The sequence below is a fragment of the Podarcis pityusensis genome (genome assembly GCF_964106645.2).
Source record: "Podarcis pityusensis genome assembly, chromosome: 3".
In the NCBI taxonomy this organism is placed as follows: domain Eukaryota; kingdom Metazoa; phylum Chordata; class Lepidosauria; order Squamata; family Lacertidae; genus Podarcis; species Podarcis pityusensis.
In genome coordinates this window covers 55,557,180-55,571,191 of record NC_138026.1, presented here as the reverse complement: position 1 = coordinate 55,571,191, position 14,012 = coordinate 55,557,180, and the positions used below count along the sequence as shown (strand labels likewise).

At 44.4% G+C, this 14,012-nt stretch overlaps 1 protein-coding gene across 1 annotated transcript; it reads left to right on the top strand.

Moving 5' to 3' along the window:
• The first annotated feature begins 495 nt into the window (after positions 1-495).
• On the top strand, positions 496-2,706 carry CCDC185 (coiled-coil domain containing 185). The gene has a single exon (XM_080998617.1). It carries the CDS (start codon positions 513-515, stop codon positions 2,604-2,606), a length of 2,094 nt encoding a protein of 697 aa, XP_080854743.1. The 5' UTR covers positions 496-512; the 3' UTR covers positions 2,607-2,706.
• The last annotated feature ends 11,306 nt before the right edge of the window (positions 2,707-14,012 follow it).

Here is a 14,012-nt window from a genome sequence, read left to right as displayed (position 1 = left end):
TTTTCTCACTCTAGCCTACAAAAGCTCATGTTAAAAAGCTGTATGATAACGTGTCAGACCACATGTGCCTGAAGGCAGAGGGCTTCCCCTGAAAAATCCTGGGAAGTGTAGCTCGGTAAACTACACGTGCATTGGCACCTAGGGGCACCAGGGCTAGCCAAGGTGCCCTTCACGTGTTTGGTGCCCACCAGGACCGAACAGTGGGTTGAATGCAAACTTGGGGTGGAATGACTTCATTCACCCCATTGGTTTCAGCGAGAACAAGCGCGCGTCTTAAGATAGCGCCAAGGAAGAGAGGAAGATGGCGCTGGGGGCGACAGCGAAGCCGGGTGCGGAACAAGCCGGCGCCAGGGTCCCCGCGCGGGCGGGCGGGGTTGCGCGGAGGACGCCGGCGGGCCGAGGCAGCTGCGGCCCAGGCCCTCCTTGGCCGGGCATTGTGACGCGCGCGGGCGCCGACTGTGCTGCTGCGCAGCCGGGGGCGGCGTGCGCCAGGGACCGAGGCCACATCGGCCATGAGGCGGCACCAGCAGCGGCGTCGGCCGCGGCGCGGGTCGGGCCAGTACCTCGGGGCGGAGCCCGGGTGGCGCGTCTCCCCGAGCGACCGAGGCGCGCCCAGCGCCAGCAAGGGCCGCAAGAAGGCGCCCGCCACGTCGTGCTGCAGCTTGTCGGGCGCCGAGACCCCGCGCAGGATGGCGCGGCGACGCAGCAGCCCCGGCCGCTTCTCCCCGCCGCGGCCCTTCCCGGACGCCTACAGCTCGGAGCCCGAGGTGGCCGGCGGCGAGGGCGGCCTGCGGCGACACCTCCTGGCGCAAGCGTACCGCGACGAGGGAGGCCTGCTGCTGCCCCCGGCGCCGCGCAAGGGCAAGGGCTGCTCGACGGCGCCGCGCGGCAAGCGGCCCGCCGCGTCTGCCTCTTGCGCGTCCCCTCTGCGCCTGTCCGCTTGGCAGCAGCAACACCTGGCGCCGGCGGGCGAAGGCTGCGCCACGCCGTGCACCACCTCGTGCACCACGCTCTACGGCGGGGACTTCCCGGGGCACCCCGATCTCCCCGCGCGCTCCCCGGTGGGCAGGTGCACCCGCGTGGAGGAGCTGCTCCGCGACGACCAATGGGCCAGCCCGGTACCTCGGCCCTTGGAGTACGGCACGGATCTCCCCACCGACGCCAGCAAGCCTCCCTCCATCTGCCCCTCTTCCTTCTCTTTCGCCCAGTTCGACAGCAAGGCCTCCCCTCGCCTGGAGAAGAAGGAGCTCCCCCGGAGAGACTGGCAGGAGCCCTGTGACAGCAGCCACAGCCTGGCAGACCTCATGCACTGTTTGGCAAGGCCGTATGAGGACGAGGAGCCTCAGGCCTACCTGCCCCGCGACCCCAGCGCCCACCTGCACCAGCATCTCCTGGGCCGCAAGCCCCGTCGCAAGCCCCGCAAGGGAGACCCGCAGGTCAGCCTGCAGGACCTGACGGACAAAAGGTACGAGGACCTGATCCCCGAAAGGGACAAGAAGATCGCGGCCCTCATGCTCGCCAGGCACCAGGAGGAGGAAGAGATGAAGGACCGCCAGCTGCAGGTTTCCGACGCCTGGGATAAGATGAGGAGGAAGGAAAAGCAGCACAAAGCCCGGGCAGAGAAGGAGAGGCAGTACCAGTTGGTCGACAGCCTGGACCAGTGGCAGAGGGACCGCGATCAACGGAAAGCCAAGCTCAGGCTAGAGGAGCAGCAGCTGTTGGCAGCCCGAGAGAGGGATGTGATGCTTCGTGACAAGAAGTGGAAGAAGCTGGCCAAAGAGCAGGATTGCAGGCGGAGGGAGAAGCTGGAGAGTGCTCGGCTTCAGGCCGAGTATCGGAAACGGTGCCAGGAAAAGCAGCTCTGGGACAAAAGGTTAAGCGATAGGCGTACCAAAGAGCAGAACTCCGCTTTGTACAAGGAAAGGATGCTGCAGGCCCTGGAGAAGAGGCTGATAAAGGATATGGAAAGGAAGAGGAGGAAAATAGATATGAATGACTACAAGCAGACCAAGCACATGAGTGCTAAGGACCAGGTGGAAGATCGGGTCAAAGCCGACGAGCTGTACAAGAGGCTGTGTATCGAACAAAAGCTTCAGAGGTCCCAGGAAATCCTGGAGCAGCTGCTTGAAGAAAGGAACAGGGAACTGAAGGAGAAGACTTTAAAGGAAGAAGAGCAGGGCTTGATAGCCAAGGTAAGAGCCAAAGAGACGGAGGAAGAGAAGAGGAGGCGCAAGGAGATGTTGCTGCAGATAGCTGAGATGAAGATCCAGCAGGCCAGAGAAATCATGTCCAAAAATATCCGAGACAGATCGCAGCGCGTGAGAGAGCTGAACTGTATGAAAGAACGGAACCACCATTTTCGCAAACAGAAGCTTGATTATGACGAAAAATGTCACCTACGGGAAATGCAAGAAGCTTTAAGAAGGAAAGCTCAGAAAAGCAATCAGATTCTAAGGCACAAGGACGCAGCTATCGACGAGTCTAGGAGAATAGCCAAAGCATCTTATGACCTTAGAGAAAAAGTGAGAGACCTGATAAATCGCAATTCATTCGACCAGATGGCTTTAGATGCGCAACGTAATGCAAGCCTCCTTAGAGGCCTGTAATGAAGTTTAAGGAAACATTCCAGACTGTGTTGTGTCAAAAAAAGATGGTTGTAATGCGTTCACTCTGCATTGCTGTACACTAAAGTGATTTGAGCCTTAATTACTGTTTGACTCATAAGTGTTTGGTTTACAAACATTTACTGTTTATACTAAAAATCTATCACTTGCATTTCTGATTTGATCATGAAGAGAAAGAATTGAACTTTGGCCCTGTGCTACTCTTTATGGAAAGTGGCCTTGGTTTAATGCTAGGCACTTTGAACTGAGTATTCTTGTAACAAATTGTGATTTTGTAAAATTCTATTTTACAATGAATGTCTGAAGTGTTCACAAATTATGGAGTTTACACAGTTTGTGAATGGTTCATGATACATACTTCATTTCAAAGTATGTAGCAGTTCATCATACATCAAGAATAGAATCATATTTAAAGATATTCCAATCATTTATTATCTTAAAAAATACTATTTTTATAGCTAAATAACCTAAGCAGTTGCCTGCAATCTGCATAGTCAACCATTTACACTAGTCCCATTTATTTCGGCTGAGCACATGTGCTTATTTCTGTGCACGCACAATCGCCGTAGTTTGGCAAACATAATGAATATATTTTAGCATATGGCTATGATGGCTCTGTCAAGTTTGTAATGTGGTGAATTAGAAACTTTTTTTATGAAGGAAACTGCAGGAACACAAACCATGTATAATTTATAAAGTATTCTTAAAATAAAGTTTGATCAGTATATTTCCATATTTTGAAAAGTAGGAATTGTATTACTTTATGTTCAGTAACAGTGACTAAGTTGGGAATGTGGAGATGATTCCACTGTCATATCCAACTCTGAGCTTGAATTTGCAAGGCAGAAGTGAGAGAGAGGGGAATACCCTACATTTCTATATACATTTTTCTGCTTAAAAAAAACCTCTCTCCCATTGAAAGCAGTGGGAAGGAATGGGGAGGGAGAGAGTTAGTCATGCACAAGAGTATAACTAAATAGCTACCTGGAAACCAGGAGGATTTGGAATCTTAGATCCAAGCTGCTTCCCAAATCATTCCCCTTTGATCTCCTCCAACCTGGAGCTCTGATGTTGGTTGGGGCAGGATTGCGGAGGAGGGAGGTTCTGATACCAGATTTCTCTATCTTAACATCAGAGTTATATATGTGACCTATCCTGTTTCCTCTAGGATGACCTTCCAGGAAACTCTCATTACATCATTCATATTCTGGGTTGATCTGTGATCTGAAACAGATAATAAACAATTATAAGTATGGTGAATTAATTACCCATCTTAATGTAATTAAAAAATTAATAAGCATGTGTGTTATTTGATAGGTTGGTTGGAGAGAATAAAATGACAGAACTTGAGGAACAATAACTTCACTTCTATTGCCACGAGCGCACAAAACATTCAAGATTCACACATCTGATACTTGACTGAAACTGTGTCAGAGCACTTGGAGCCTAAGGTTTGGACTTGTAACCAGACAGTACCACAAACAGGACCACATGGCTTCCTTTCCTCCTCTATATAAGTTCTAAAACTGGCCTAGATGCAGACCAAGTGGACCCCACTACCATCACATGACACAATCTTGGCCCAATCACTTTTGTCTCCTCCACCCTGGCTGACGTGAATGGCAGGACTGGGGCTATGACCCTGGCCCTGCCGGGAGCTGACCAAAGTTTGGATTTCACAGTATATACCTAAGACACTCTGGAAAGTATTAAGAACTGGTGTGTCACTGAAATAAATGTTCTCCCCTTGGGTGCTGCAATCTCACTGCCATCACATTTTAATCTTAGAAAAGTTGATATGCTTATATTTGGATATAGGAAAGGCTACTTTTTGCATAACACATAGCTCACAATATTTCTTTTGAGGGGAGTAGATGCTTCTTTCCGGAAAATTAAGATTCCTCACCAGAATGTAGCACTTCTAAAATGGACCAGAGGAGGGCACTAAAGAGTTGCACAATGATTTTTCATCTGGAAAGAGCTGTTAAAATAGATTTTGGAGCTGGAATCATTTTATTGGCCTTATCATGTATACATGACAAGTGCAAACCTCTCATTCAGAAGCAAGTCCCAACTTATTTAATGGGGCATACTCTAAAGCAGTGCTTTTTTCCTGGGGGGACACAGGGGTACGTATACCCCTCAACATTTTGTGAATCTAACTTTGGCCTCATTGAGGGGCAGTATTTCAATATGAGTAGGAAAATGAGAGTACACCTAAACATTGGGGGGGGGGGAGCACTGCTATAAAGTATCCTTATGGGCCCAGTCCAATCAAGGTAAATTTGAAAATCCCATTGATCCTAATTGAAGAGTTAAGCAAATGTTTGACTGTTATCTGTTGGAATCAATGGGATGCATAAGTCTCTTGTATATTTGTTAAATTTGTATCTTGCCTTTCCACCAGATGGTGCTCATTTAACTGCTCAGATGATGCCCTATCTGCTGTAAATGCTGGATCCATTGCACATGTTCTCTATCAGCTACTATATAGCCTTCCCCTGCATATCAATGGAGTCTGTCTGTCATTAAAGGCCAGTTAACAGTTACTAGACCTCCAATAACCTATTAGAGGCAGAGAGAGAGAGGATATTCTGTTTGTGTCACAGAGTACTTTTAGAGGTCACTTGCTCATTTCTGCTTTTAAGTGGTTCCTGCTATCAACTGTCATTACATCAGATTTGACCTGAAATAAAGTTACAAGGGGTGAAATGTGCAGGCATCTCAGCTCTTCAAGAACTTCCCCAGCAATTTCAAGAATCTATATGAAATCTCTTGAGTGAAATTGGGGGCACGGGGACTGTTGTTATCTGTCTGCTGATGATAGTGCTTTTTCCATCATCTGTTTTTCTTAATGGCAATGGTATTGGCTGTGAACTTGCATCTCTACACTATAATGAATGGGTGGTGGTGATGGGTGGGCTGTTTGATGTAAGGAAGATGGGATTGGCTGTTCTAGATTGGGATGAGGGAAAGCCACACTCCCTCAGAGCTGGTGTTTGCCACAGTCCTCGCTTGAGTTGACTACTGTAATGTGCACTATGTGAGACGCCCCTTGAACACGGTCCAGAAGCTTCAGCTGATCCTGCACCAGGTTGCTTGCCTTGCCAATACAGTGGCACCTCGGGTTACATACGCTTCAGATTACATACGCTTCAGATTACAGACTCCGCTAAGCCAGAAATAGTACCTCGGGTTAAGAACTTTGCTTCAGGATGAGAACAGAAATCGGGCTCCGGCGGCGCGGCGGCAGCAGGAGTCCCCATTAGCTAAAGTGGTGCTTCAGGTTAAGAACAGTTTCAGGTTAAGAACGGACCTCCGGAATGAATTAAGTACTTAACTCGAGGTACCACTGTATTATATACTCAGAGAGTATATAATAGTGGTCTCCCAGTGCCAAAGTAGATATTATCTTAAATATGGGTATGTGGTTTTATATATATATATATATATATATATATATATATATATATAAACTATGATTTACAATGGAAGACGAGAGGCAGAGGGTCGCTGAATTTTTGTGCCAAACAGGGCACTGCTGAAATTTGAGACCCCAAGATCCACCACTGACCCACAGTCACAGCAGACTGACTTAGCACAAACCTGTGTTAGTGACCTAATAGAACACCATGAAATGGTCTCCCTGCATGCTGCCTGCAGTCAGGATTCTTTTTGCAAAAATGTGGAAATCAGCTTGTACTCTGCCTATTAAAGAATGGATAGAAAAAACTGAGGAATCACTGCTATGGTTAAATTGAAGAACTGTCTCAGATTTAAAGAAAGAAACCAAAGGTACTTCGCAATAATAGTTTATGAGTGTTGGATTTATGCAGGACTTGTTGGATTCTAGTGATTCTACTTATTCCACTGGGCTCCTTTGGGAAGATGAACAGGGAATTATTATTATTATTCAGATAACTCCTATCAGGTCCAGTGAGCATGGCCAATAGTAAGGGATGATGGGACTTGTAGTCCACAAGGTCTAGAGGGCAATGTGTTGTCCACCCCTGGCTTAAGAAAGGTTTGTGTGTATTGGCTGTTTCGTTCCCCTCACTCCTCTGTTCATTCCTAAATACACAAATTGTAAAAAATTAAAAACCAAAACAACAAAAATCTGTAAGAGTCTCATGATCTCTCTTTCAAAGAACACAGAACCTACCATTGCTCAGGAAATGTGGAGAAAAAAATGTGTCATATTTATGTGAAGATATGGCATCAAAATGTTTTCAGGGGGAAGCCTTATTCGATTTGGAGCTATAGCAGGACTAGAAACGAGTGTTACTTGTATATTTGGTTAACACCAATGTACTAGTTTACAAATGATCCCTTTGATCACTTTTTATTTTCTGTTGCTTGCTCATGGTATTCCTACAGAAAAGTTTATTAAGAGAGTAATGAAACCAATATCCCTTATTTATCCCATGGATTCTCTTCCAATAAATTATATTGTGGAATTTTGAAGACATTGCTTCCCAACATTTCTCTGTCCTGTTCCCCACTCTGAAGCCGCCTTGTGTAAATCTAGAATATGATGTTTCCAACTTGGTTTTCTTTATTACCATGCAGACGATATTCAACTATTCTTCCCCTCACCAAAAAAGAAGTCTGGGGAACCAGTGTCCCCCCCCCCCCCGGCTTTCTTCTTAACTTAAAAAACAAAACAAAAAACCCACCTCCCACAAGCTGAAGTCTGTTTTGCGTTGTTAGGCCAAGCCATCGTCTGATGGTGATGTAATGGAGAAGATCCACGATGACTGGCTGCAGCCAAACTGGTCATGTTTTGTCCACACATGGCAGAGCAGTCGGTTTACAACACTCTCACACTGAAGCTAAATCTGTCCTTACAAAAGAGGGCTAAAGAAAAAGCATTCACAGCCTAACAAAGCACCAGCCGAGCATGAAAGAAAAGGAAATCTTGCATTCAGTAGAGAGACAGTTGCCAGCTCTTTCAGTTAAAGGCTGGCGACTATGCCATGTGGTAACAGGAGGCGACAAGTTTTTCTGCTCCTTGTGATATGCAAGCTGGATCTTCAGGTGGGAGACAGACGAAGATAGCTGAGTGAAACACTTCCGTGATACGTCGTTTTTAGGGATTTGGCTGCTGAAGCCCTCAGAAAATACAGTGGTACCTCGGGTTAAGTACTTAATTTGTTCCGGAGGTCCATTCTTAACCTGAAATTGTTCTTAACCTGAAGCACCACTTTAGCTAATGGGGCCTCCTGCTGCTGCGGTTGTGCCGCTGCCACCCGATTTCTGTTCTCATCCTGAAGCAAAGTTCTTAACCTGAAGAACTATTTCTGGGTTAGCGGAATCTGTAACCTGAAGCGTATGTAACCTGAAGCATATGTAACCTGAGGTACCACTGTACTGCTTTTTCAAAAAGCAGAGCACTGTGCGTTGGATCCAAAGAGCAAGCGCAGAAGGAAATTAGCTGGTGGTGCCATTCCACAAATAGCGTGCACAAGAACTGGCACAGCATTGGCCATTGGCTTTAAGAACATGGCTATAATAGCCAGTTCTACTCACTTGCTTTACTTATTCCAGTCTTTCTTCAAAAAGCTCAGAATAACATACATCCACTTTTCCCCCCTCAGAATTTGCTGATTGAGGCAGCTGCCCCACTCTGCGAGCTTTTGCCGATTACTGAATAGGAGCGGAAAGCAGAAAGCAATGGCAGAAATGAATATCTCAAATGTTTCCAAAGCTTGTTTTAGCATGTCTTTGGATCATGGAAACATTTGCACAAACCATATACTCCTGTCAGTGCTATTTTTCTAGAAAAAAAAGGTGCCAGAACTCACCATGAATGCCTCCCTTGTTCTCTTATAATGGCAATGGTGCCCACCTGAGAGGGGCCAGTACTGAGTTCTGCTGAGTTCCGGCTGAAAAAAAGCCCTGATTCCAATAAGAGAAAGCAAAGGCTGTGTACACATTGCCATTTACCCCAGGTCTGGTGTACACCCATCACTAGTGTTTGAAGGGGTGTAGACGACCCATCGGTATCCTGTCACTTTTTGAGAAATATTCCTGTTTGGTGCTGTTTGCCTCAAACCAGCTTCCATCATTAGGAAATGGAAGCTGCAGTCAAGGTGGAGACAGCTGTTGCACATGCACAGAAGATGGTTTCATTGAACTGCGCATTAAGCAAAGGCATCCTCATCGCCACCACCCCGGTGCATACAGCAATATAAGTAAGCAACTTGAAACACGGGGGATGGGGATATGGAGGAACATCGTCAGCTGTATTTTAAACCACTAATGTATACCTAGCCAAAGGTTTTGTGCCTGCAAGTGACAACTGAGAGCATTATTAAATTCACAAGGTCTAATCTGCACAATCTGCTCCCTTGTTCGCACTTGCTTTGGCCCAGTTGGCCATGTGCTTTCAATCTAAGTTTGGGTTTTATTTTAAGAAAGGCATGGCCCCTTTCAGAAGAAGGAGAATAAGGTCATGTGAAGAAACATGCACATCAGTGTGACGTAATGGTTTGAGTGTTGGACTAGGATCTGGGAGACCAGGATTCAAATCCCCACTTGGCCATGAAGCTCACTGGATGACCTTAGGCTAGTCACTCACTGCCTCTCAGCCTAACCTACTTCACAGGGTTGTTGTGGGGATCAAATGAAGAGCGGTGTGCCATGCATGCCACCTTGAGTCCCTTGGAGAATAGGGTGGGATATCAATGCAACAAAATGAAGCAAATCAAATATAAGAAAGGTTTCAGAAGCAAAACAGTAACTCTTTCTGATGTCAGGGCACATTCTGATAAGCTATAAAATCCATCCATTTATCTGCAGCATGAATGGGTTGGAAGAGTAGTCCTTCTTTCTTATCAATTCTGTCTGGTAAATTATCCATTTTGAAACAGTGGCAGCTAGATTAAAAGTAGGGCTGTCCCAATACATTTTGGCACCTGAGGCAAACCACAAAATGGCACCTCCCTCCCCACTGATGAGGAAGGAGTGAGTGAAGAACTAAATCAGGAGCAAGGTGGGGGAATCGGAATCTGTGGCCCCTGTGGATCCTGTCAGCTAAAGTTGTTGCCTCACCTTTCCTCATGCATAGGCTGGTCCTGGTTAAGAGGTTTTTTTCTAGTGCTTGTTCCATAGTGTTTTAGCAACTATCAATATATCCCTAACATACGGTTTCACCATGCTGGGTAAATTAACTTCATTAACATGAAACAATTATCATTAAATGCTAGAAATTCGAAGGTTACCAAATTACTTGCAAGATAGTGAAAATGGCCAAGGTTGAATTTGGCTGCGCAGAGTGTGGAGTGGGAGGCCAGCTGTAGTCACACGAGATCATTTATTTGACCCTTTGGAATGGTAAAATACTCCATACACCCATAGAGAGTGCTGGAACTTCTGGGTGAGATTCACTACCTATAAATGAAAATCCTGTAATGAAAGCTGAGTGCTTCATCCCCAACACACAGAGGAGAGCGATCCATCTAATTTCTCTTCCTTACAAATTGCCAGAGGGGTTACTACAGTTCAGGCAGGCTCATTAAAGGCAGTGCCAAACGTGTTGAGAATGGATGGACACGGATTCAATGAAAAGGAGCCTGAAAGCCTATTCTACACAATCCAATTGTTACTAAGCTCCTACCTAACAAAGGGTTGTATTGTTTGAGGAGTGATTTCTGCCAGGATGGGAAAAAGCCTTGAAATGTAGTGCCAAATATATTTTAAAAGGGAATATTGTACAGTATATGACCCAATGAACTATGGCTCTCTCTTTCTCATATAGACACATTGGATAATGAAACATGAATGTTTCACAGAGAGAGAGATTCTTCTTTCTAACCTTTGAACTAGCTCTAGTCTCACCCACCTCCCACCTTCCCAATTTTCTGTTTCAGAAAAAAGAGCAGAACACTATGATTCACATTTCTTCCTTCTCTATAATTTCTGAAGTGTGACCCACAAATCCCAAATAGCTTTGAAACGCATGGCTCATTTTGCATATTAATGGCAGTAGATAAATATACAGACAAAAGGGCTTCTTCACACAGTGCTTAGTTAAATTATGATTTTTGTTCTCATAGGAGGCACCAACTTGAATGGCTTTAAAAGAGGATTAGACAAATTCGTGGAAGGTAAGTTATCAATGGCTACTAGCCAAAATGGCTATGTTATGCCTCCACTGTTAGAGACAAGCACATCTCTAATGCTAGGAGGCACAAGAGAGTATGTGTTGTTACTGTAAAATCTCTGGCTAATCTAGTGCAATAGTATCTTAGATATCTACTAGGAGGTCCTGACCAGCCTTCTGTTCAATACTGTCAAATTTGGTCAGTGCTTGAATTGGAGATCAATGTACATCACTACAAACCTTTAAGTACAATAAACATACACATACAGTTTCCTTGTGTTCTTGTAACATGGCTCATAGCTCCGTGGGATCAAGTTGTTTTGGTCTTTATGGTGGGTGGAGGAGTATTTGTGAAGGTACTGATTTTGTTACAGTTTTCCTCAGTGTACATGAACATCACAGTGAAGGTTATGAAGCTATAAGTAAATAGCTAATGGCATAAAATGACAACTAATTCTCCTAATAATCCACATCAGTCTTCAAATCACTGGGTTGTGAATCTAAGTTGAATGCTTTTCTGTGCTTATGTTTTGAAACTTGCAAATGTGCTGTGTTTAGTGTGGCTTCTTCCCTTTCCCTCACCAGTGAAGCCAAGCCAAAATTGATTGTTAGCAACAGTAATTATTTCTTAATAGGAATAATGAAAAATGACACACCTAACTAACTCTGGCTTCATGCCTACCACAGAGCCTCCATTATTTGGATGAGGTGGAGTTCCTAGTTCCATTTCAGTTAGATTTCATGCCTGGGTTTGGCTTTGAAACTGCTTTGGTCACTCTGACAGATGGCCTATGCTGGAAGAGAGACAGGGGGAATCATAGAGTTGAAGGACTCTTGTAGGCTATCCTGACCAGCCTCTACTTGATGCAAACAATCCAGCACCAAGTCATCCCCAGGAAATGACTCATCAAGTGTTTGCTTGAATACCACCAGATAGGAACTTCCCACAGCCCTTATTGGTATTTGGTTCAAATTTCTCTTATGGTCAAATTTTCTGCCTTGCCGATTCTTCTGGATTGTTCAGCAACTTCGAAAACCATCAACCATGGAACTTTCTGGACAGGCTGGACTGATTAAGGATTGGAAGTGCTGCCCTATGTATCAACTGAATAATCTATTATGTGTTATAATGAAAGTTATTTATTTAAAAGCCTTCGCACATAATTCTAAACCAATTTTAAATGTTAATTGTTGTTAAGTTGAGGCATCTAGCAATCACTTAAATCTTGGTTCATTACATCATAAATTCGTGGACAGCACTAGCCAGAGCAGCCAGGCCTTATGGTTAGTCTATTATTTACCAGATGGAATCTTTGCGATTGCTTTTCAACAAAAACATTTTGCTTGTGTGACCTACTTCAAAATATATTTGTCATTAATAATGTTTTCTTCTTCTTTTAAAAATTGAAACCGTACCTTCAAGGACGTATGTAGAGGGACATGTTTGCAATGACTGTGAACAGTCAATGGAACACTTTTCTCTTCTATTGTGTCACTTTTCCTCCCTGCTAAGCTAGCAAATTGCTGCCAGGAGGCCTCAAGAAACCATAGCAACTATCTAGTGACAACCCTGTGTAGCTTTTGTTCCACAGTAGAAGGATCCATTAATCACATTGATTTCTGCCAGTGTGATTTTGGATACTTTTAAAGCTCTTAGCTAAAAATTGTGCCACATGTGTATGTGGTGAAGTAGCTTCTCTGCATAATCATCATCATCATCATCTTAAAGTTCTAAGGAAATGTTGTGGCTTTTTATACAGCTTTGGTATTTTCTCATATTCAAAGATGAAGTTGTGCATGGAAGACAACAGTGCCACATTTATTGTGGCCTTTGGAATATCTGAGAACAGATACTACTTAAGAGCATATCACCATTATGCATATTTTAAAGTCAGCCATTCACTAACAAATTTTAGTTAATTCATTTTTGTACTATGTACCGTACTGGCCTGACTAAAAGTTGCACTCGAATATAAGCTACACCTTTAAAATTCTAAGGGGGGAAAGAAGAAAAGACAATACCCGAATATAAGCCACTCCCTTAAAATTCCGCAGGCACGAACACCTGTTCCATTTTACTGTATATCTGTTTCAGCAGCAATATTGTAAAAGTCAATTTTTGTAAGGTTGCGAATTTAAGCCGCACTTTAACTTTTCCTGGTCGGAATGTGGAAAAAAAGTGAGACTTATATTCAGGCCGATATGGTATATATAGATTTGCTATCTGCCACCCTGGCCCCATTTGCACCAGTCCAGCCCAGAACAGAGTCATACCTCATTGGACTGGAGGGGGTGGGAGGGGGCACATGTGTCTTTGCTTATATGAGGAGCATTTTTCTTCCACTGAAGGAACTGGAGGTCTTTTTAAATGGAAGAGGTATATATGTACATGACAGATCTCCTTTGTCTGGTAATCACGGGATTGGGATGCTGGTGTTCCAAGTATCACTAGGAACAGAGATGGGGAACATATGGTCCTCTTGATGTTGTTGAATTTCAGTTCCCAACCGGCCCAGACAGCAGGGTCAATGGTTGGGGCTGAGGGCAGTTGTAGTCCAACAACATGTCCTACTTTTGCACTAGAGAATATTGTTTAATGTGCAATAATCCATTGCACGAGCATGAAGGTGGAGTTTCAGTTTCACTTTCTGTTGTGGTGCTACATCCCTGGAGCTTTCCACATTAAGTAAAAACATTTTGGGCCAGATTCAACTAATCCATTGCTCTAGAATGCAGCGACTCTTGCAAGTGTAACATAAATTCCCCAAGGGCTGGGAGAATACCCAGAACAGTCAGCAGGAGAAAGAGGGAAGATATTGTTCCATCTGGCAAGCAGAAATGCTTGAGCTGGTGGACTACTAACATTCTCATGATCTTGAATTCCATCCAAAATTATTATTATTCACACAGCCTTTTCAGAATCTCTGGTTTTTGAGTGATGGGGTGTTTTTTTTTCTCATCTGCCATGATCTTCTTCTGTCTTAGGAATCTTTACTGATTCTGTTGCATTTTTCAACCCACTCTGGGAGATTGTTATGTCTGAAAAACTATATATAATGCCTTAAAATAAATATAGCTTGGATCACAGAATAATTTAAAGGCACATGAAGCCATCGCTTTGCTGAAGTTACACGTGCATGGGTCTGTTCAGTGCCTAGATGGATCACTGGTAGAAGAAAAATAAGAAACATAATCTTGAGCAGGTACAAATCAAGCACAGGAATGAGTAAATTTAGCCTATTTTAAGCTGTTCACTCATATATACACATTTATGATCTTTAGAA

Coding starts and splice junctions, on each gene's coding strand:
- CCDC185 (XM_080998617.1), top strand. CDS start 513: ATGAGGCGGCACCAGCAGCGGCGTCGGCCGCGGCGCGGGTCGGGCCAG.